This window comes from Gymnoscopelus braueri (assembly GCF_963280865.1).
Source record: "Gymnoscopelus braueri genome assembly, chromosome: 20".
NCBI classification, from domain to species: Eukaryota; Metazoa; Chordata; class Actinopteri; order Myctophiformes; family Myctophidae; genus Gymnoscopelus; species Gymnoscopelus braueri.
Genome location: NC_137622.1, coordinates 34,078,699 through 34,104,121, shown reverse-complemented (window position 1 = coordinate 34,104,121; position 25,423 = coordinate 34,078,699). Strand labels below are relative to the sequence as shown.

The following is a 25,423-nucleotide window of genomic DNA, read 5'->3' as shown; positions in this document are numbered from 1 at the left end:
GAAAAAAAAAAGAGTGAACGCGAGGCAGAGAAAACAGAGCATGATGAAAGGAAGGTTAAAGTCATCTATAGGCCAGGGGTTCACAAACTTTTCCATGCCGAGGACCCCCAAACAGCTGTAGCCTCTTGGTGTAGTCCCCCCCTCCCCAAAAAAAAAAGTGTCAATAAGCTTATAAGGCATTATATTTGTTTTAACCCATTAAGACCTGAGGACCCAATTCTACAAAATATCTTCTAAATCCTAATTTGTGTCCTAAAATGTTGCTATATATCAGTGGTGCTCAAACGTTTTCGTGTCAAGGACCCCCAAAATGATATGCATTTAGCCGCCGACCCCCATCTCAAAATATTTTGTTCCAGGGACCCCCAGAAGCAAAGATTTGAGTTAAAAATGTTACGTTAAAAATATATATGTATTCAAAGATTTTTGAATAGCCAAAGACATTTTAAAATGACACAGATGCGTTCTCGGTCTGAAAGGGTTAAATAAAGTGTTGCTGTTTTTATTTTTATGCATTTATTTCATTTTTCCCTCCTTTCCAATGGGCCCCCCTTGATGCCCCCCTGATGGCCCCTGGGGGACCGCAGGCCCAACTTTGAAAAAGATAAAGCAAGACGGCATGGAAAGCCCAGCCGCGATCAGAATCTTCCAGATTTACAACATAATAGCTACAATTCCCTGTAACACTGGCCCTTGAGGGACATTCATTTCTACAAGCGAGGGACAGACTAAAACTATTTCATTAAGCCTTTAAGACCGGGAACGCATCTGTGTGTCATTTTTAGATTTCTTTGGCTATTCAAAAATAGCAGATCTACAAGCTCATAGCGTGGCACCGAGTGCCACGCTATGAGCTTGTAGATCAGCAATTTTTTGTTGTTGTTGAAAAATCGTGAAAATTTGTGCAAATCTTTGAATATCTATTTTTCCATAGCGAACATTTTTAACTCTGTTACAACTTCTGGGGAGTTCCCTGTAACAAAATATTTTGAGATGGGGGTCTGCGGCCACAATTCATATTATTTTGGGGGTCCTTGACATGAAAAAAGTTTGCAAACCACTGATTATAGCAACATAACTTTTTTCAAGAAACTGTTTTGGATTTAGAAGATATTTGTAGAATCCCCCCAGAAGCAAAGATTTGAGTTACAAATGTTTGCTTTGAAAAATATATATATATTCAAAGATTTGCTCAAATTTTCACGATTAAAAAAAAAATAGCAGATCTACGAGCTCCTAGCGCGGCACTCGGTGCCGCGCTATGAGCTTGCAGATCCGCTATTTTTGAATTGCCCATGCAAGAAAAAAAAAAAAAAGACACAGATTCTTTCCCGGTCTTAAGGGGTTAAGCCATGTCCCATTTCCTTCACGTACAAACGTACAAATCCTCGGTTGTCATAAAAAGAGCCCTCTATGTGCAACACACAATACCAAATCATCTGCGGTAATGTGAAGATGTCAGAGTTATATTCAGTCATTTGTATGAAGGGGGGCCCATTTTCCCTTTGATTCATGGACAAGTAATACCAATCTTTCATGGAGCGCTCTTGCCATTCCGCCAAAGGTTACAAGGGGAATTGAGATTTATTTTTTCCAAACGTTGTCGTCGCCAGCATAGCATAAAGGATCAGGTTTTAAATAATCTGCACCCTTGTGCAAACAAAGACAGATGCAACATAAAACCAGAGAAGAAGGTCGTGAATTCATTCATCTCTCTGGACCCGAGGAACCATGAGCATGCATGTGTTATTTTTTTTAGTGTGAGACACACATGAATGATGTCATAATTGGGCATTGGTGGAAAAAGTACTCAAATGTTTTACTTAAGTAAAAGTATCAATACTGCAATATAGAAGTACTCTTGTTACAAGTAAAAGTAAAAATGTACTTGAGTAAAAGTACAAAAGTATTGGCATCAAAATGTACTTAAAGTACCGAAAGTAAAGGTACTAATAATGTTTGAAAATAGCAGATCTACAAGCTCACAACGCGTCGCAAGCTTGTAGATCGGCTATATTCAAATAGCCTAGGTATAAAATAGGGCTAAAGTGGTTAATGTATGTTTTATAATTAAATAATTTATATCTGCAAAGTAACTAGTAACTAAAGTTTTCAAATAATTGTAATGGAGTAAAAATATAATATTTGCCTCTGAGATGTAGTACCTCAAAATTGTACTTAAGTACAGTACTTGAGAGTAAATTTACTTAATTACTTTACACCACTGTAATTGGGTACAGATTCTTACATGAATCGTGTTTTCCAACACCCCTAGTTGCTGTTTACATCCACGTCTGTCCAGAGTGACTCATAGTAGGTAGTGTATGGACACTTTGAAGGAATTTAATGAACGTGGACCAAGTGGATGTGTGTGGCAAATGTGTTCCTGAGATATCGCGTTCACAAGGTTGGGACAGACAGACAGACAGACAGACAGACAGACAGACAGACAGACAGACAGACAGACAGACAGACAACCCGAAAAAACATAATGCCTCCAGCCACTGGGCTGTCCACCAACGGAGGCATAAAAATGCCACATCTATATGTTCTGGTTTAATGCAAACGTCAGTTTGTTGGGATTGCAGATACTATACTGTAGTATTGGATCTTCAGTATAGACTTCTATACTGCTATTGCGCGAACAGACATCTCACAGGGAAGCTCAGGCATTTGAAGTGAAGGCTATATGGGGGCGGCATGTGAAATGAACCTGTCATATAATGTATAAGTGCTTATCCACACACCGAGAGATAAGTCAGTCAGCTTGTGGTAAGTGTCATCTAACGCAAAAGAAAATGAGTAGTTGCTACAAGCGAGTACTAGCACTACAATACGTTTTTTTTTAAAGGTAATTGAGCATGAGGAATACACACACAGTTAATCTAAGACTAATTAGGTTGTAGATGTCGTTCAAGCCTTCCCATGCACCGAACATATATACTGTATCATTTACCATGGGTGGATACCTTGAACGTTATGCTATTATTAGTCAAAGCTATTATTAATGCTTTTCATTGGTTATACATATTTATAAAAACCCATATACGGACTTAACCACGTTCAACCTGTTGTCCCTATTTCGGCCATGACATCATAGACAAAAGTTCCCTTTTTTTTTTATTCCAAAATCTTGAAGATATAGTGAAACAAGCTGCTACAGTAGATAGGCTTTTTTTGCTACTTTTGCGGTACGACTTTTGTCATACGACAAAGCATAAAATAGGAACTGATTTATGGAACAGATGAAAAGGAGACACAAGGTCTCTCTCTCTGACCGACAGCAAAAAATATGCATTTCAAGTGGTGTAATTAAAAAGCGTATATGCATGGTGTCTGCTTGAATATGAAGACTTAAGTCAAAGGTGTAGTTCTGTATGTATGTAGTTATGTATGTATGTATGTATGTATGTATGTATGTATGTATGTATGAATGTATGAATGTATATATGTGTGTATATATATATATATACACACACACACACACACACACACACACACACACACACACACACACACACACACACACACACACACACACACACACACACACACACACACACACACACACACACTATTAGTGCAGGTCCATTAAGTTGTGCGTGTTCCTTTTACTTACAGTATATATGCCCTATAGATGAATGAATGAAGTGGGTTTGGTTTAGAGGAGTGCGACTGCAGTAACATCGGCCCTTCAATCACATCACATCACGTCAAATGACTTTCAAGCTCCAGAGAGCCTAAAAAGTGAAGACCTGTTACAGCTCCGTGCCATTCATCTTGGCCCCATATGCTTATTAACTCCTGCTTCAACTCTGCATAATGTACAAGCTCACTCTGTTAAGAGCGAGGTGACCTTGAGGAGATGTCGCCCTACCGTGACCAACTGCATGTAATGCTTATACACACTGAGATTGTCTATTGATCACAGTGGGAATGATAGCAGACGAGCAACGCATGACATATCTGTTACATACCATCATATTGTTGTTGTCGGGGCAGAAAACTCATCTCCTTATTCAAACTATTTGTGTTTTTTCGTTAAAAAAAATATAACACAAATCATATCATTGCTGTCAGGTGGATACCTTGTATGTCCAAAATGTTAAATGGGGAAAAAAGAAGAACCTGTGTCCCGATGGATCCAATGTAGTTATTTAGACACAAGCTCGTGTTAATACTTTTCATTGGTTAAACATTTATAAAACCCAGAGAGACACACTTTCATCCTGGCATCCCTATTGACATTGTACGCAAAACATGTCAAAACTTTTCAGAAATAGCTTAACAATCTCCAGGCTCACAACACATTGTTACACATTGTGAGCTTGGCTTGGCTTTTTAATTTACACTAGTCCATACCCGGTCGACGCATCCGTGGGGGGATATGCACACATGATCTGGCAACCCGGGAGGCAGTTCGTCCCATAGCTGGGCAGCCCCGTAACCATGGCGACATTCTTTTAGACAAAAACGCTAACAAACAGCTGAGATTTGGTGAAATCGAAAAACGGGCTTCGCAGTTCCGTGCACATGGTAATGGGCAATGGCTGTGTGCAAATTCAGATCAATTGCTCCAGCCACTGAGGAGAACCGGGCAGAACAGTTTTTGGCCTCACCACGCACTACAGACAGACAGAGGTTTCTCAAATTATAGGAGGATTGTAGCCTGGTTCCAGATGAATCTGCCTTTGCAAAATTGCATCGCACTTTAGCCCTCGGCAGATTAGGTCTGGCCCCCCTCCATAGAGATTCCATTTCTCTCCCTCCGCAGTTGTGCGGAACCAACCAGGGCCCAGTATCCAAATGTGGGCGGGCTTATCACCTTATTTGGAGCAATGACGTACAAGGAAGCACTGCTCTGATTGGTTCGTATACAAGGAAGCACTGCTCTGATTGGTTTAGGTCTAACCAATAGAGTCCGTTTGGATCTTTTTGTAACCGCCCCTTGGAAAAAAATCGATCGTTGATAGGGACCAGACTAATATCCACGCAGTGTGTCGTGTGATATTGTCTGGCCACGCGTGGCTAGGAGGATTGGCTACTTTTACGCGACACTGTCATGCAAAGTATAAAATAGGGCATTCATTTATGGGCAAAAATAGAAATACATTTTAATATGGAGATACACGGTTGTCGAATCCATAGCGCTCAAAATGTAAAATGACAGTCCCCTTTGATGCCTGTACTTTTGCTACAAACAAAAAGCATGGTTCATTCTTTTTTCCATTTGTCTGGCTGTTGTTGGTGGCACCTGAAAGTGAATAGGAGATGAAGTGGGAACGGCACACTGCACAGCACAGCCGTATCCTGTTGCTGAGGTACAGAGTAAAGACTAAAGGATAAACACTCATCCTCTCTCACAAAAGGAATCAAAGCGGCTCCACTTGCTGCAATGAAAGTGATATAGTACCCTGTAGTTGCAGCGCTGACTCAAAGCACTCAAAACTGTTCTTTCAGATTGCTTCAAATTGCGTGACGCCGAAAAACAAGTCGGATTGAGGCAGACGTAAATAAGGAAATTTGGTGTAGATAGAATCAACACGGGGAGTGGAAACTTCAATGCTATAGACCTTCTGAGCGATTAACCCAGTAAAACCGAGAAAGCATCTGTGTCATTTTATTTTATTTTAACCACTTTAACCGTTATTTTATACTTTGGCTATTAATAAATAGCAGATCTACAAGCTCATAGCGCGTTACTTCGTGCCACGCTATGAGCTTGTAGATCTGCTATTTTTCAAAAATCATGATTTTTTTGCAAAGACCTGGAACGTATCTGTGTCATTTATTGATTTGAGCTAAAAAGCATTATTTTACACTTTGGCTATTCAAAAATAGCAGATCTACAAGCTCATAGCGCGGCACCGAGTGCCGCGCTACGAGCTTGTAGATCTGCTATTTTTGAAAAATCGAGAACATTTGTACAAATCTTTGTGTATATATATGCTTTTAAAGCGAACATTTGTAACTCAAATCTTTGCTTCTGGGGGTCCCTGGAACGACATATTTTGAGATGGGGGTCCGCGGCCAAATACATGTACATTTTGGGGTCCTTGACATGAAAAGGTTTGAGAACGACTGACATACTGTAGCAACATATGTTTTTTCAAAAAACTCAACACTGCTCCTCCAGGTGAACAGTTCATAGTTTGCCCAAAGTGCTTCACACAGAAGTGAATCAAATGTACATCCCAGTCCCGCTTATTATAAATAACCTGCAAAAAATGCATTGGCTTTGTGTTGCACCAGATAGCTGCAGAATAATAGCATTACTGCAACAGCATCACGACAGTGACAGAAAATAAAATCAAAAATCTTTGGCAGACAATTCAATTAATTTCACAGAGACGGAGCACGCAAATCCACACTCTGCCATACACAACCAATCATAATTACTGTTCCCCATCAATGCTGTGCTAATCGTGTGGACAATAAAAGGCTAAATCCTTTTTACTTTTGCTCTACTTACTCTTTTAATTTAGGATATTCCTCGAATCCCCCACTTAACAAAAGTGTTATTATAATTATGGATTTATTTGTGATTTACCCCCACCCCCCAAAAAAACATAAGGTTAAAATACGTTAACAGTAAACATTTAAATCTATAAATCCCCACTGAGTGAATGAAAAGGGATTCCAGTGCTTTTGACAGATCACGTCCTCATTACTATTGGAGAGAGAACAAAAAGGCATTGATTTATCCCTCAGACATGGCAGCATAGACAATCAACATAATGTAATGTTTGTATGACAAGAGTTCCATTTAATATCATGCAAAAAGCCGGCTCACAAATAAGCACTGTGAGAAAAGGCAAATATATATGTTCTATTTTACCATATGCAATGGTTTAACTAAGTACATTTACTCAAGTACTGTAAGTACAAATCTGAGGTATTTATTTATTACTTTACTGGAGTATTTCCAATTTTCTGTACTTTTACTTCTACTCCATTACATCTCAGAGGCAAATATTGTACTTTTACTCCTCTGCAATTGTTTGAAAACGTTAGTTACTTGTTACTTTGCAGATATGTATTATTATATTATAGAACATACATTAAACCACTTTAGCCCTATTTTATACAGAGGCTATTTGAAAATAGACGATCTGCAATTTTCAAACATTTTAGTACTTTTATTTTTGGTACTTAAGTATATTTTGATGTCAATACTTCTGTACTATTAGTAAAATTTTGAACACTGGTATTTCACTTGTAACGTGTTTTAGTTTGTTATTTGTTTGTTTATTGTTTTTGAATTATTATGTCGGTTCATCGTTTGTCAAATGAAATGCTAGTGTCCTGTAAGTCCATATGGGCTGGGCTTCCTTTGGAAGCATGACACTTTAATAAAGAAAAAATCTAATCAAATCATGTAACAGAGTATTTTTATATTGTGGTATTGCTTCTTTTACTTAAAATATCTGAGTACTTACACCACTGACCATCTGAAACTTAGTGTCTCTATTCTGGGCATCATAATAGGCGAAAAAAAACACGTTTTGAACTTCTTTATCGTTTTTTTAACAGGGACTACCATATTTACGTATTTTAGGTGAGATCATGATGGGGCTTTCATTTTTTGACCAACTTTTATCCTGTAAGACTTCCGAAGGCTAAATAAAAAATAAACGCAATTGCTGTTGCTAATGAATTTATCTCATGTGTGTGTGTGTGTGTGTGTGTGTGTTTTGTTTCTGCAGTGCCCGCCGAGATCCTGAACAGCAGTTTGAGCACGATGGAACGCCACATCCAGAGGCTGGAGAACGACATCGAGAACTTCCCCAAGACGGACGACCAACAAGATAAGTTTGTGGAAAAGATGTCGATATCCTTTTTTTGTGTTGGGTATTTGTTTTTTGTGCTGCCTCGCACGGCTCCTCCTATATACTGCTTGGAATCCGTCCATTCTGAGCCGCCATATTGTCCACCACAGGGGCCAGAGGTGTGTGTTATTTGTGTCCTTGCCTTGGCAGCAGCAGCATAAGCAGTTAAAGTCGGGCGGTTGTGATTGGTGGCGCCCAGGGGGGGGATTTGAGGAACGGATCTGGATGTCTTGCCCGTGCGATGTTGATCAGATCTCCCTCCCCCCCTCCGTGGTCCCTGGAGAGAAATCATGCCCCATGGCTATTTTTACCCCCCCACTCTTCCCACTGCTTGCCTGTCCCCTGGGGGGACTCTAATGGGGGAGCTCCCAAGCCCCTCACACCAACTTATCGCCTATCCCTGATTTCATCTTCCTGACCGACCGCGGGCCTCTGCCGCTCAACCATCTTCTGCAGGCTATCGCCTCACCCCGGGCCTCACTCTGCTGCTCCGATAAGAGGTGCACGCTTTCACTTAACCCATTAAGACCGGGAATCTGTGTGTCTTTTTTAGATTTCTTTGGCTATTAAAAAATAGCAGATATACAAGCTCATAGCGCGGTACCGAGTGCCGTGCTATGAGCTTGTAGATCTGCAATTTTTCTTTTAATCATGAAAATGTGTGCAAATCTTTGAATATATATATTTTTCTAAGCAAATGTTTTTAACTCAAATCTTAACTAAACTAAATCCTAACAGTTCGTTTTATTTGTATATATTTTTTACTTGTGTTGCTATATATATCGGTGGTTCTCATTTTTCATGTCAAGGACCCCCAAAATTATATGTATTTGTCCGCGGATCCCCCCCATCTCAAAATATGTTGTTCCAGGGACCCCCAGAAGCAAAGATTTGACTTAAAAAAAAAAATATATATATATATATATATTCAAAGATTTGCACAAATATTTCAAGATTTTTCAAAGAATAGCATATCTACAAGCTCATAGCGTGGCACTCGGTGCCGCGCTACGAGCTTGTATATCTGCTGTTTTCGAATAGCCCAAAGAAATCTCAAACATGACACAGATGCGTTCCCGGTCTAATTGGGTTAAATCCAAGCGGTTCTCCTCTCAAATTGAATTAGCCTGTGCCCTTGCACTTTTTTTTTCTCCCCGGGATGCCCTTTTTCAGGGGGGAAAGGGCTGTACTCTGTGTATATATCGGCCTGTGTGGGTTTTTGCGTGACACCTATGGATTTATATTTAGGTATCAGCGGTGGTAATAAACTCTGTTTTTTCGATAGCCCGAGGCGAGGATGACTCTCCTCAATAAAGGCCTTCAGTTAAGCAGTCCCTTGTCTCTCTCTGCAACTGCTCTCTGGCATTATTAACCCGTTCAGACCTGGAACGCATCTGTGTCATTTTAAGATTTCTTTGGGCTATTCAAAAACAGCAGATCTACAAGCTCATAGCGCGGCACCGAGTGCCGCGCTATGAGCTTGTAGATCTGCTATTTTATAAAAATTGTGAAAAATTGTGAAAATCTTTGAATATATATTACATATATCTATATATATATACAATATCTATATATTTTTTACTCAAATCTTTGCTTCTGGGGGATTCTACAAAAGTTTTGGGGAAATATCAGTTGTTCTCATACTTTTTTCATGTCAAGGACCCCCAAAATCATATGTATTTGGCCATGGACCCCCATCTCAAAATACTTTGTTCCAGGGACCCCCCAGAAGAAAAGATTTGAGTTAAAAATGTTCCCTTTAAAAATATATATATTCAAAGATTTACACACATTTTCATGATAAAAAAAAATAGCAGATCTACAAGCTCATATTGCCGCACTTGGGGCACGATTTGAAAAATCGTGTTTTTTTTTATATATATATATTTTTAAGGCAAACATTTTTTATTCAAATCTTTGCTTCTGGGGGTCCCTGGAACAAAATATTTTGAGATGGGGGTCCGAGGCCAAATACATATAATTGTGGGGGTCCTTGACATGAAAAGGTTTTTTCAAAAAACTGTTAGGATATGAAAGACATTTGTAGAATCCCCAGAAGCAAAGATTTGAGTTACAAATGATGCTTTAAAAATATATATATTCAAAAAATGTGCACACATTTTCACGATTTTTCTAAAAATAGCAGATCTGCTATTTTTGAATAGCCCAAAGAAATCCAAAAATGACACGCAGATGCGTTCCCGGTCTTTATGGCTTAAACAACGCAGGAATCACTCAAGAGTAATTTATCAAGTGAGTAGGTGTTTCCATATGCCGGGCGCTCACACTTTAGACAGCGTTTAACCTGATTCCTGCTCTCTTTTGTCTATGCGCCTAAATCAGAGATTTATCGGGGCTTACCGTGCACTTTGTGTGGCATAAGAGTAATAGCCTCCTTACGCATTAACAATCTGCTCCCGTTCAAAGAAGGGGCACTTAAATTTGTGTAATTAAAAAAAAAAGCGAAGGCTGAGATCTCCCTGGCGGCCGCTCTGAGGGCTAGTGGTGGAAAAAAGTACTCAAATTCTTTACTCGAGTAAAAGTACCGATACTGCAATACAGAAATACTCTGATGTTACAAGTAAACGTCCAGAATTAAAAATGTACTTGAGTAAAAGTACAAACGTATTGGCATCAATATGTACTTAAAGTACCAAAAGTAAATGTGCCAAAATGTTTGAAAATAGCAGATCTACAAGCTCACAACACGTCCCGATGCGACGCTATGTAGAAAATAGGGCTAAAGTGCTTCATATATGTTTCATAATATCATAATTTATATCTGAAAAGTAACTAGTGACTAAAGTTTTCAAATAATTGTAGTGGAGTAAAAGTACAATATTTGCCTCTGAGATGTAGTGGAGTAGAAGTACAGAAAATGGGAAATACTCCAGTAAAGTGAAAATTCCTCAAAAGTGTACCTAAGTACATTACTTGAGTAAATGTATTTAGTTACTTTACACCACTGCTCTTGAGGCAAAGGCAAGGCAGGCTAGGATGCTATTCTGACCACACCCCAACTCTCTAGTCTCTACCACCTCTGATGTCAGTATCGATTCCAAAGCTCCTTGGAGAACTGGAGGCTTGAGTGAGAGGAAATGGGAGAAGTTGAGATATACTGCAACAGGAATCTCCCCCTCGCTGTCTGGAATCCCTCCCCAGGGAGAGAGGAGCACATGTGGCTGGACATGGCTGGAAACAGCCCTTCCTCCCCTATTTTGTTGGTGCCCTTACTCCTCCTCCCTTAACCCATTAGCCCCGAGGACCCGGTTCTAGAAATGTCCTCTAAATCCTAATAGTTTTCTGAAAAACGTGTTTCTATATCAGTGGTTCTCAAACTTTTTCATGTCAAGGACCCCCGAAATTATTTGTATTTGGCCGCCGACCCCCATCTCAAAATATTTTGTTCCAGGGACCCCCCAGAAGCAAAGATTTGAGTTAAAAATGTTCACTTAAAAAAACAAACATATATAGGCCTATTCAAAGATGTACGCAAATGTTCAAGATTTTTCAAAAATAGCAGATCTACAAGCTCATAGTATAAAAATGCTGCCTTCCCGGTTTTAATGGGTTAACCACTTGAACCCAAGCGTCTGGCGCGAACGCCCTGCCAAAATAGCAGATTGGCTATTTTCTGAGAAGATATTTAGAGTAGAGGTCTAGGGTTTATCTAGGGTTTAAATTGGATCAAGGATTTAGCCCAGATCTCATTTTTGCCGCTGTGTTTACTCAAAGAGTACACAGTCAAATAATCCTGTGCGCTAACCGCTTAAACCCTATATATTACTTTGTTGTACGTCAAATATTGAGAATAGCACTCTTATTGCTTATAATTATGTACAGCTTACTGTTGTATCTAGATACACTGCTGGGAAGCCGTGCACAATTGCACAACGCCGTTCCCCCAATGATTTCAATCGGCCCACTGCCTAAAGTGAGTTTGGCATTGGTACCGGAGGGTCTTAATATCTTCTCATTAGCACGCCAGGCATGACAATCAGTGTTGCCAGATTTTGCGAGAGAAATAAGCGACTGGGTCAATGAAAACAAGCCCAAAAGAAGCCACATGAGTATCGGATATTTGAAAATAAGCCGATCTACGAGCTCACAACGTGTCGCAATGCGTCACGTTGTGAGCTTGTAGATCTGCCATTTTCAAAATAAATGATTGAAAAAAGTGAAGCATTTTGAATATTCTTTTTAAAACATTTTAACAACACATCTGGTACACAGAGGTCACAATACTTGTAGATGAGAGGGTGTGGGGGGTCCGTGGACAAATACACATACAATTGGGGGTCCTTACATAAAAATGTTTGCGAACCACAGGTTTAGCATTAGGAAGCAAGCCCAAATAAGCAACTACACTTTAGAAACAAGCCCAAAAAAAAAAACGCAACTACCAAGCGACCTTACAGAAAAACAAGCCCAAAGTCGCTTATAATAAGCGGACATGGCAACACTGATGACAATGCCTTCGCCTGGCCTTATTTCCCGTAAAACTCAAAAACCCTATGGGAAAATAGTATTGGATATCTGGCAAGGCCCTTGCCAGATATCCAGGGCTGCCAACATATTCAGGGGAACATTGAGAAGTCACTTCTGGGTTTTAGACAACTACTTTCTTTTTCCAACGTTCATTTGCAAAGAAAGACAATTTTGTGCCAAATGAATACATATTATCGCACCAAATGTTAATACATGCAAATAGCCACCGGAGCATGAGCCACTATTTGCTTGGCAGAGCATTTAAGGACGCATTTGACCCTTTGCAGGTGGTTGTGGGTTTGTCTTATTTGTGCAGGTTTAGCTGCCACTTGTTAATTCACCCCTCAGAAAGTAAAAATGTTGACACTCTGTTAACCATTAATTTAGCCCTATAGTATATACATAGCAGTGGTGTAAAGTCACTGCAGTATTTCCAATAGTCTATACTTTTACTTCTACTCCACTACATCTCGGAGGCAAATATTGTACTTTTACTTCACTACAATTATTTGAACACTTTAGTTACTAGTTGCTTTGCAGATATAAATTATTATATTATAAAACACACATTAACCACTTTAGCCCTATTTTATACCTAGGCTATTTGAAAATAGCCGACCTATAAGCTCACAACGTGACGCGTTGTGAGCTTGTAGATCTGCTATTCTCAAACATTCTAGTACTTTTACTTTTGGTACTTTAAGTATATATGGATACCAATACTTTTGTAGTTTTACTCAAGTACATTTTGAATTCCGAACTTTTTCTTGTAACAGAGTACTTCTACATTGCAGTATTGATACTTTTACTTAAGTAAAACATTTGAGTACTTTTTCCACCACTGATACTTAGCGCCCTGGAGTCCCCCAGGGCTCTAAAGTAGGTCCACTCCTTTTCCCCTCCACTCCAAATCTCTTCGCTGAAAGTAGCAGATCTACAAGCTGCAATGTGTTGTGAGCTTGTAGATCCGCTAATTTCGCAGAATGTTCGCCCCCCCTCCCCCAGAAAAAGGGACACTAGGGTTCATGTGGCTTTGGGCAAAACACCAGAAAAACCGAGGTGATCGCCCCCCGGACCATTCACCTCTAAACAACAACGGGAGGCACTGCACTGAAAGAAGGTCAGTGACTTCAAATACCTGGGCAACGGTTCAACAGAGCAAGACCTTTAAGTAAGGAAAGCGCTTGCATGGAGGGCTCTGAATGGTGTAGAAGTCACAACGTTATGTTGTGTTCCGCTCTCTAGGATTTTCAACAGTTACTTGACCTTGTCTTTAAAAAAAAAATGAAATAGTGAAGAAGAGAAGAGCCCTTTTTTTTCTCTTTTGGCTTTTTCCCTCTGAAGTGTTTGACCTGTGTTTGGCCTTGTGTGGGTAATGAAGCCATGCAGTTCAGAGGAACAAGGTGTTTGGAAAATCTGACTTGTCCACAAAAACCTCTGCTGCAGTGGATTCACATGATGAGGCTACGTGCATACAGCGCTGGTGATCTTTCTTTTTTACCAGCATGCAATGCGGGTCTACAAAGAGACTCAGCACTCAGTCATTTCTCAACATATTCTCGACATGTCGATCATTGGCTGTCCTTTAAGCCAATGGGGATACTTTCCCATACTCTGAACGGGCGGTCTCGTCCTCCCAAGCTATGGTACTAGACACGCCTCTCGTCTCTAAGGCTACTATTCAAATCGCTGTGACACAGAGTAATAAAGGAAGTAATATAGGACAAAATGTAGCATGCTGGTATCCATGACTGAGTCATGTCTTGTTTTTTAGGCTTTTGTCTCTGGTAGAGTTTCATTTGTATTTAATGAATTGAATACATAGGACCACAATGGAAACAAGTCCCCAGGACTTTATTGTGTTATCCTTTTAGCCTAATTGTCTGACTGTACCTCGTGCTGTTTACATTTCTGACTGATAAAGTATTCAATCAATCAATCAATCAAACAAACCCATAAAGACCTGAGGCCAATTCTACAAATGCCTTCTAACACGTTCAAGATTTAAAACAAATAGCAGATCTACAAGCTCGCTCGTGCCGTGCTGTGAGCTTGTATATCTGCTGTTTTTGAATAGCCAATGCAAAAATCTAAAATGACTCGGATGCTTTCAGGGGTTTTAATGGGTTAATTCCCTATACCTCATACTCTTTGAAACTAGAGGTGCTTGAGTAATTCATGCGTGCTTTTCCTTGAACAGACTTATTTTCCGCAAGTTTATTGCTGATCACGTCACACAATATTTTTGCCGATGTCACGTTCTGGTCCCTTGTAGATCTACCTTTATTGATCCCATGGGGGACATTCAGTTGTCATGGCAGCACTGAAGTTATGAAACACGGGGTGCATTCAGAAAAGGAGATGCAACTAAGAGTAAAAAATAAAAGAAAGAAAGAAGAATAAAATAACAGTGTGGTAATTACAGGTAGTAACGCACAGGGATTAGGAATAAAGTACCCCCAAAAAACTAAGGAGATTTGGGGTCTGGCTTGGCCCTTCCCAGGATTTTATTGTGTTAGCTATTAACAGGTATGAATATAAAACAGTCAAAGTGCACTAAAACGGTACTGTTATAACAGTTGTATTGTAACAGTAATGAATAGATATATACAAAGTGTACATAAAAAATCTCTCTCCAGTAGTGTGGTTAAATATGAGAAGAGCAATTGTGAAGAAAGGACACGATGTGAGACGAGATGATTTTTAGCAATTCATTTTTTGTTTTTCTTTTCTTTTTTTGCAATCAGCCTAGGTAAGGGTTAAAGCTATAGCCTAATTTATATCTTAAATCTTCAAATTTGACTCTGAGCTCACAAACCCCCCAATAGGACAGAACTTATACAGACACAGTTATAACCACTTTCAACCTGGCGTCTCTGGGCACGTCATTTACTGGCGTACTTTTTATTCTCTTTTTTTGAGTGGTGCCAGCCACTCCTACACTTGACCGTGTGTGTGGGTCTGTCCGTCCGTCCGTTTGAGCACGGCCTCAACAGCTGCAGCTGATTGCAACACAAGGATGCAACCAGTTACACTAATTCAAAGGCACCACTCTCTTCACACTGGGTGTGATTTTTTAATGCCATGTGACACCATCATGAAGAGGTATACAATGGGGCTTATGTGATTAAATTAACATTATGATAGACATATGAAGTCTTAAATGTTAGTACAGGAGGAGGCTGGGGAGGTGGTGGTGGGGGACTTTTATCGCTGACACGTTGGTGATGTTGATAGCAGGCAGAGAGTGGTATACCAGTCAGCTTAGATTGTTCCGTGTCTGGATGTTATGGCCAAACGACTCCAGTGCCTGCCTGAACTATCGTGATGCTTCATCCATTCTCAGTGAGCAACGCGGTCGCATGACACAGCATTAATCCACGTTATTGCACGACGCCCGAGAGAAACCGTGTGAAACATCCAGCGCTTTGTGCGGCGGCTTGACCTTTTACTTTAGTTAAAAGAGTTGAGGCCGAGTTGAGGCAGACGTACCTTTTTAAACTTTACCCAGGATTAAAGAGGGATGGGGCATACTTACTTGAAGCATGACAGCTGGAGGAACAACAGCATCTGTGAAAAGTCATGCATTTGACGCTAGAGCAGCCCTGAAAAACGTAAGAGTGACTGTGAATGAGCCCGCCTACAGTATGTTGGGCTCACACACATGTACCCACACACACACACACATACACACACACACAGACACAGACACACGCTCGCGCACGCACGCACGCACGCGCACACACACACACACACACACACACACACACACACACACACACACACACACACACACACACACACACACACACACACACACACACACACACACACACACACACACACACGCACGGTGCCTGCATTATATCAATGATTGTGATATTGCCTTGTGTTACTTGTGTGCATATTATATTCATATGGCAAGATCCTCTGTTTTAATTTCATCCTTACTGGTCCATTTGTGCAGTCTGAGTTAAAATAAAACTATAAGGACAGGATTTGTTGGTGCTCAATGACGCTTGTCAGCTCCTTTTGAGTGATTCTTACCCCAAATCAGCAGTTTTAATTAAACTGTTTCATAATTAGAGTGACCAAACTCTCAAAAACTCATAATTCAATTTTTAACCCATGCAAAGCCAGATAATGATACATTGCTCACCGAATCTTTGCACTCTATAGATACAGCCCGACTCTTAGAGAAGTAATAATATGCCCCCATGTCCATTAAGTGAAGAAATTTACACCAAACTCCTGTGCAGCCATGCAAAAAAAAGAGGAAGTAACGAGAACGCAGGGGGAAAAAAAGACAAAGAACTTGTGCGGAAACACTTCATTCGTCTTTATTGATACATTTTTCTCTTTCCATTACTGTAATGTATGCAAATGACTGAATGGGGGTGTTTGTTCAGCAGTTTAGAGATCTCTATCTATCAGAAGTAATGGGAGCCCCCACAAAAGGCTGTGGAAATGAGGCACGAGCCCCCAGAGAGCCCTATTTCACCACAGAGACCCCTTTGAACGAACCCCCCACCCCCCCCCCCCCCCTCTCTCTCCATGGCTCCGTGGCCTCGGGGTGGTATACTGTATGACGGAGTAGTTTCTGGGTAGGTCGAGCAGAGGCAGCCACTGTTGCCAGATTCTGTGAGAGAAACAAGCAACCAGGTCTAGGAAAACCAGCCCAAAAGAAGCGACTATGGGCCACATGAGCACTTTAACATATACACCAGCTATTTGAAAATAGCAGATCTACAAGCTCACAACGTGTCGCGATGCGATGGTTTGTGAGCGTGTAGATCGGATATTTTCAAATAAAATCTTGCGGGGAAATTATAATAAGCAGACCTGGCAACCCTGGAGGCAGCCAAGGGATCTCTGCATGCATACTTGGGATGTTAATGGCGGAGGGAGCGGCAGCGGCTCGTTGGGACGCCGCCGAAAGGGGGGGCCGGACCTGAGCCTTGATGGATGTGACCACCCTGTCCAATACATCTCCCCTCTCTCGCCCGCTGCTCAGCGCCATAACTCAAGACGCTGATATTTAGCTTAACCCTTCGAGACCGGGAACGTGTCTGTGTATTTCTTTGGGCTATTCAAAAATAGCAGATATACAAGCTCATAGCGCAAAATCGTGAAAATGTGTGCAAATCTTTGAATATATATATGTTTTGACAGCGAACATTTGTAACTCAAATCTTTGCTTTTCTGGGGGTCTTAAAGGGTTAACCTTTCATCTCCTAGATGGGGGGGGGGGGGGGTTTATACGTGGAGGAACCAAAGCACTGGAAATCAGTGGATAATCCCTCCTCCTGCCCCCCCAACCCCACACTTTGACGTGCCAGAGAGGGTGTATAGGTCCTATGCCTTTGGCCCTGTAGTAGTGGATGGCTCGCTATAGCTGCCTGCAGCTCCGTACCTACAGTATATCGTTTCAAGCTTGTAGATCTGCTACTTTTGCTCATTTTGTATTTGAATCCTGACTAGTAACAGTTTTGGAAGTGCGAGGTTTCTACCCGACGGAGACGATATGTATGTGCAGTATTTTCACAGAGGAAAGAGACAGTGTTTCTGCCACATATTGACAAACTATAGCGGCAACGTTGGCCATCATCACGTTGCTTGACATTTTTTACCCGCATGTTCGAGGCATCTCCTCTAGCGATGGAGTGAATGAATCTATAGGTACATTATGGTCCTCGTGTGGAGGAGGCTGTGGAACCCGGAGGGTCCCCCATGGCAGTACAAAAAAGCCCACACACCAGCAGTGCCAGTTTTCTCTTACACTAACCCTTTCAGACCGAGAACGCATTTGTGTCATTTTAAGATGTCTTTGGGCTATTCAAAAATAGCAGATCTACAAGCTCATTGCGCGGCACCGAGTGTCGCGCTATGAGCTTGTAGATCTGCTATTTTTTTTTAAAATCGTGAAAATGTGTGCAAATCTTTGAATATCTTTAACTCTGTTAAAACTTCTGGGGGGTCCCTGGAACAAAATATTTTGAGATGGGGGTCCGCAGCCAAAATTCATATAATTTTGGGGGTCCTTGACATGAAAAAGTTTGAGAACCACTGATTATAGCAACATATTTTTTTTTAAACTAGGATTTAGAAGACATTTGTAGAATCCCCCCAGAAGCAAAGATTTGAGTTAAAAATGTTTGCTTTAAAAAAATATATATATTCAAAGATTTGCTCAAATTTTCATGATCTTTCAAAAATAGCAGATCTACAAGCTCATAGCGCGGCACCAAAGAAATCTAAAAAAGACACAGATTCTTTCCCGGTCTTAATGGGCTAACTTAGTCCACCCAGACAGGTCCAGCCCACACACACACACACACACACACACACACACACACACACACACACACACACACACACACACACACACACATTCCTCTGGGCCCCTGCGGGGCTCACTTGTAATAACCACCCTCATGATTTCACCATCGACAGACACATTTATACAGGTAGCACCTCGTGTTGTTCTCTGAGACATCGACTCCATTCAGGTCATAATGCTTCAAAGAAGGTGGGGCGGCTAGCTATATGTGTTATTGGATCGGCCCATGCCAAGCGCTGACTCCTCCGTTAGCCCGTGTCTGCAGGCTAAAACGCGCGTGCTGGCACTGGGTTCTCCTTTTATTGGCACATGACGCTTAAAGTCTAAAATAAATGGTTTGCTCGGCTCGGTAAAAGAGAAAACGTTTATTTTTTTCCCTCTCCAGACATGTTTGTCCACTGCAGCAGCAGCAGTGGTGTAAAGTAACTTCAGTACATTTACAATTACTGTACTTAAGTGCACTTTTGAGGACATTTTACTTTACTGGAGTGTTTCCAATTTTCAGTACTTTTACTTCTACTCCACTACATCTCAGAGGCAAATGTTGTACTTTTACTCCACAACAATTATTTGAAGACTTTAGTTACTTGTTACTTTGTAGATTTTGATTATTATTACAAAACATACATTACCCACTTCATCCCTATATACATTTCAGCCATTTGAAAATAGCCAATCTACAAGCTCACAATGCGTCGCGATGCGACGAATTGTGAGCTTGTAGATCGGCTATTTTCAAAAGATTTGTATACATCGTGAAACGGGACATTCTGCATAATGAGTACTTTCTACATTTTGGTACTTTAAATACATTTTGATACCAATACTTTTGTACTTCTACTCATGTACAATTTTAATTCCAGACTATTACTTGTAACTGAGTGTTTCTACATTGCAGTATTGATACTTTTACTTTAAAAAAATGACAACTTTTTCCACCACTGTGCAGCACACCTTCACGTGCATGGATGTGGCACATGCCCATGGATGAGGCACATGCCCATGTATGTATCCGACTATCCGTCATCATTTTAATAAGTGTAGGACAGGGGTCTTCAACGTTTTTCATGGCCAAGGACCCCTTAGCTGAGAGAGAGAGATGAAGCAGGGACCCCCCCCCCCCACTACATATTGTATAAAATTGTGTTGCAGATTAAACTTTTACATAGATTTCATAGATGGCTTCATCATAGACTTGTCGTCAGTCGTCAGTGTTGTGTCAGTTAATGGTTTTTGCTTGTTTCAGACATTTCACCACTTAAACCCTCGATACTTAGTAAACTTGACCTTTCACTCTGTACTCAGTCTGCTCCCTTTTCCCTCTACGAAAATAACTTTGCCAAAAATAGCAGATCTACAAGCTCAAGGCTATTTTCGGCTAATGTTCCCCTCAGAATAGGGATGCTAGGGTTGAAGTGGTTCATGTAAAAAAAATTAAAAATAATAATTATCATTGCACACAAAGATTTGGCAGCCCCCCTGTAGTAACTCTGGGGACCCCCTAGGGGTCCCGGACACCCTGTTGAAGACCCCTGGTGTAGGATATTTTTGTATGAAATAACTCAGGCCAAAAGCAGTTTCAGTATCCTTGTAAATTCAACATTATAGGTGCTGAGACAACCTCCCAACTCTCTCTCTCTCTCTCTCTCTCTCTCTCTCTCTCTCTCTCTCTCTCTCTCTCTCTCTCTGTCTCTCCCTGTCTCCCCCTCACTCCCTCGCCCTCACTCTCTCGTCTAAGTGTTTTCTTCTCCTAATGAAATTCACTGTAAACTGTGTGGCCAATTAATTGCAGCACAGATAAACCCCGGAGCCTTTTAATTACCCCAGAAATTCAGTGGAAACCAAAGTAAATAAATTGTGGTGGTAAAAACAGACTTACACCCCTCCCCAACACGCGAGCGTACACACGCACACACACACACACACACACACACACACACACACACACACACACACACACACACACACACACACCCCGTAGTCGAGCTCTGTGACCGTAATCTCCCACCGCAGTGTGAGTATCCATCCAGACACGAGGTTTTTTTGTCATGAAATGGTCAGCAAAAAAATAAAAATGCAACCGCCAGAAACAATAGCCAACTTTCCGCGCAGCAGCATGTCACAAGAGAGACAGTAAGATTTTAATTAACAGATTTTAATAGGTGGTCTATCTGAACAAACATCTGCCAAAAAATCCTAATTGTAATTCTAATAATGATCACTGGGAGGGAGGAGCAGGAAAACACACAAACACAGAGGGGGGGGGACACTGTGAGTGCTTCTGCATTATCCCCAGTGGTGTAAAGTAACTAAGTACATTTACTTAAGTACTGTACTTAAGTACAATTTTGAGGTATTTGTTCTTTACTTGAGTATTTCCAATTTCCAATACTTTTGCTTCTACTCCACTACATCTCAGAGGCAAATATTGTACTTTTACTCCACTACAATTATTTGAAAACTTTAGTTGCTAATTGCTTTTCAGATATAAATTATTACATTATAAAACATACATTAACCACTTCAGCCCTATTTTATACATAGGCTAATTGAAAATAAAAAATCACAACGCGTCGCATCGCAACGCGTTGTGAGCTTGTACTGTAGATCTGCTATTTTCAAATATTTTATTACTTTTACTTTTGGTACTTTAAGTACATTTTGATGCTAATACTTTTGTACTTTTACTCAAGTAAATGTTTTATTCTGGACTTTTACTTGTAACAGAGTATTTCTACAGTACGTTGAAGTATTGATACTTTTACTTAAGTAAAGAATTTGAGTACTTTTTCCACCACTGATTATTCTGCTGTCTTTACCGCAGCTTGGTTTTCACGGGAACTGAACTGGCACCCGGCACGGTGTGTTGGCTCTGATAGCATTCTCTATATGCAAATTGGCTTGATTTTCTTGATAGGTGATTTGGAGGTAAATTGTATGTGAGAGAGGCTCAAAAGAAAGTGGCCCTCGAATACGGCACGGATAGACCAACAAGTCAACAGAGATTGCACTTTGGGGGGAGATGTTTACGGATATAATTACGATCACATTCACCTAGCGTTTATTTTTTGCCTTTGACAATACGAAACGAGCCGTGAGTTGATGCCAAACTAAGTGAGAGTTTTTAATTATTGTTTTTTTTTGCAGACTTGATCTGACGGTGTCAAATGTCAAGGAAATGTAATTGGCATTCAAGACGTACTTACAAAAACCCTCTGTAATATGGGCTGCAGAGAAAATCAATGTAGCTGCTAGCATACTCTCCTGTTATTCAAGACTTCACTCAGATCCATAACACCCACTTTGGTCTTCGTCAAGATCAAAATAATTAACCTTGCCGCTAACGGAATTTCTTGCTGTTTTATGAAAGTACAAGAAATCACGACATTGAGAACATATCAATAGTTGATTTTAAAGGCAACCTCAGACAACTTGGTCTCAGTCTTCTTACCCACCGCAGAATGCTTTATTTTTTAGACTCTTAATGAAGCACGACACATTTTCAGCACGTCCATGAGTGCAACTGAGGCCTCTTTTTTTTTTTTTTTTTGAGCATGTGTTTACAGCAAGAACCTTATGTTCGAAACATCTAGACATCCCACCCTGGAAAAATCTATCTCAGGGTATTTGCAGAGTTTCAAAGTACAATATAAGAGTGAATTTGCCAAAATAGTAGTAGGCTACTATAAAAAAAATATATAACAAATTGGGAAAATAGAACATGTTTTAGATAAGTAGTAGCCTACTGTTAAAGAAACGATAAAAAAATAGTAGCCTACTGTTATAAAATTGAGGGGAAAAACTGAATGCTAGGAAAGATAAAACCTAGCTAACATAGATAACGGTACTCAATACAATTATATAAAAAAAACTGAGACATACAAATCCCCCCCCCCCCCCCCCCTCATCACTATGTATGTACAGGGCCAGTCAATCCACTAGCCTGCTTAAGCATCTGCCAGACAGTCAGCTGTTCCGTCTCATAGGCAGACCACAAGTTGGCCAGTTTGCCCTGAAAAAGTCTAGTTTGCTTGTGCCGGTAGCAGCCCCACTCGTCCAGGTGCCCACATGTCCCTAGTCCTAGTGCCCACTCGTCCTAGTGCCCAGTTATCCTGGTGCCCACTTGTGATAGATAGATCAACAACCAGATAGATAGATAGATATATAAATGGATAGATGGATAGATGGATAGATGCATAGATGGATAGATAGATAGATTGTTGCACACGGCCAGGCAAGTATCATTATTTTTTATTTTTTTACTGGAATGAGACACGGGTAATGCTTCAAATAATCTGATGTAAGGTGGGTGTTATATTTATTTGATTTCTTCCTGTCTGTCATCTAAATTAAGAACATTAGACAGGCCGTATCCCAGACTTTTTCTTCTCTCCTCGCGCGTCTGGCACCAAAGGCTGCAGTCACTAGTAGACGTAACTCTATGGTAGACGCCCACCCTTCCTACAGCGAATGACATTAATACATTTTGCCAGATTGACAGTTCAGCGACGAATGAGAACTAAACAAGAGGGGGTAAAAGGGGCGTTGCAGATCCGGTCTGTGTGCTTAACTCATTCACTGCCACTGACGTAATTGACGTAATTATTCCCGTTTACCAATCCTGCCACTGACGTAAAAAACGTAATTTTAATTTTTTCAATTGTTTTTTTTTTTTTTTTTTTTTTTTTGACCCAAAGACCAAGGAGATATGATTTTTCGAAGATCTAGACTCCCATTCACTTCCTTGTTAACTTAAAACTTAAAAACTCTGTATCTTGGCTCCTGAGTACTTTTTTTTTTTCGATGAAAAATCTCTGTGGCAGTGAATGAGTTAATGTGTTTACAGAGACAGTGGGTGGGCTCTAGACCGGATCTGAGCAATGACCAGTACATATAAACCGTTCTCAAGCAAATCCACCATTTGGTCGCCTGGTCGGCATTTGCGGGAGATTTATGAACGCTCGCGGGTGTCCGGGAGCGGACGCTAATTCCCGGGAGACTCCCGTAACCTCCGGTAGAGGTGGGATGTCTGTTTATGGCGATTCATTTTTTAAAATTATTATTATTATTATTTTTTAATTTAGAACAGCCATTTTTTTGTACCCCTTTTTTCTCCCCAATTTAGTTGTTATGCCAATGAAGTCCTCCCCACACACATTTCTGTGTAGTCACTGCTGTCGTATCCTACTGACTCACCTGCCAGTGAGGAGCCCCCACCGGGAGGGGAGGACGTAGAGCCTTCGTCCTACTCCTCTCGCCCAACACTCCCCGCTGACAGGTGCCGCCCCCAGCCCGTGGGAGTACATACAGTGACCAGTATCACCCTCCTCCCCGCCCGGCTTCCCTCCCCCGAACACGGGCCAATTGTGTTAGTGTGTAGACGCTCGACAAAGCCGGATGCACCACGGTGGATTCGAACCCACAACCTCCGTGGTGGTGGACAGTGAATTTACCACTGCACCACCCGAGCGCCTGGGGGTGCACGTTAACACACGTCAAACACAACTACATTCACAAAGTGTTGAAAATGTCACATTTTCTTATTCTACTGAGCACCCATAAAATATTGGTCCTGATATCTTGGCTTTGCCTTGGGACTCTTTTCTCAGAACAAAAGTCTGAGCTGCGCGACTCAAATCAGCAGCGGTGCATTGAGCTCTGATCAAAGCCAGAGTGACGGATTCCCCCCCCCCCCAAAAAATAAAATAAGACACTTGTACTGCTTAGCATCAACAGGAAATCCCCCGTCGCTTTTCCCAGCGCCCCGTGTCTGTCTGTTGCCTTCACGGCATATAGCATCTCAATGCCCTGTTGTCATTATACGAGTGAATTCCCCAGAAGTTTCCCCAATCAGTATCTTGTTAAGGCTAGCGACACTGTGGACCAGCGTGGCAGCTCCATTAGCCAATAGAGTTAGCTTGGCTGACAGGCTGCGGCCTGGCCTCTGGCTCCCACGGGGGCTGGAATGGGTGAAGCAAAAGTTGCGTGCGTGTGTGTGTGTGTGTGGAGCAGTGGTGTGAAGTAACTAAGTACATTACTCAAATACTGTACTTGAGTACACTTTTGAGGAATTTTTACTTTACTGGAGTATTTCTCATTTTCTGTGCTTTTACTTCTACTCCACTACATCTCAGAGGCAAATAATGTACTTTTACTCCACTACAATTATTGGAAAACTTTAGTTACTAGTTACTTTGCAGATATAAATTATAACATTATAAAACATACATTAACCACTTTAGACCTATTTTATACCTAGGCCATTTGAAAATAGCCGATCTACAAGCTCGTTGTGAGCTTGTAGATCTGCTATTTTCAAACATTTTAGTACTTTTACTTTTGGTACTTTGAGTACATTTTGATATCAATACTTTTGTACTTTACCATAGTAAATTTTGAACACCAGACTTTTTCTTGTAACAGAGTACTTCTACATTGCAGTATTGATACTTTTACTTAAGTACAACATTTGAGTACTTTTTCCACCACTCTGTGTGTGTGTGTGTGTGTGTGTGTGTGTGTGTGTGTGTGTGTGTGTGTGTGTGTGTGTGTGTGTGTGTGTGTGTGTGTGTGTGTGTGTGTGTGTGTGTGTGTGTGTGTGTGTGTGTGTGTGTGTGTGTGTGTGTGTGTGTGTGTGTGTTTGGGGGATGCGGGTGCCAGCAGACATAGCTCACAGGCTTGTACCCCTTCCCTGAACTACTGTCGCGTTTCGCTGATGGAGCCTCCACGCCCTGCCGGTTTTTGGAGTCGTCCCTGTGCTATAGGA

At 41.0% G+C, this 25,423-nt stretch overlaps 1 protein-coding gene across 5 annotated transcripts in view; it reads left to right on the top strand.

The window, feature by feature from the left end:
- Positions 1 to 25,423, top strand: part of diaph2 (diaphanous-related formin 2) — a 688,393-nt gene that overhangs the window by 483,732 nt on the left and 179,238 nt on the right. For 4 of the 5 annotated variants that reach the window (XM_080415256.1, XM_080415259.1, XM_080415257.1 and 1 more), the window contains one exon: positions 7,707 to 7,831. In XM_080415256.1, coding sequence (XP_080271382.1) covers positions 7,707 to 7,831 — 125 coding nt within the window. The remainder of the gene's footprint in view (positions 1 to 7,706; positions 7,832 to 25,423) is intronic. The other variant, XM_080415255.1, reaches the window with a different exon arrangement.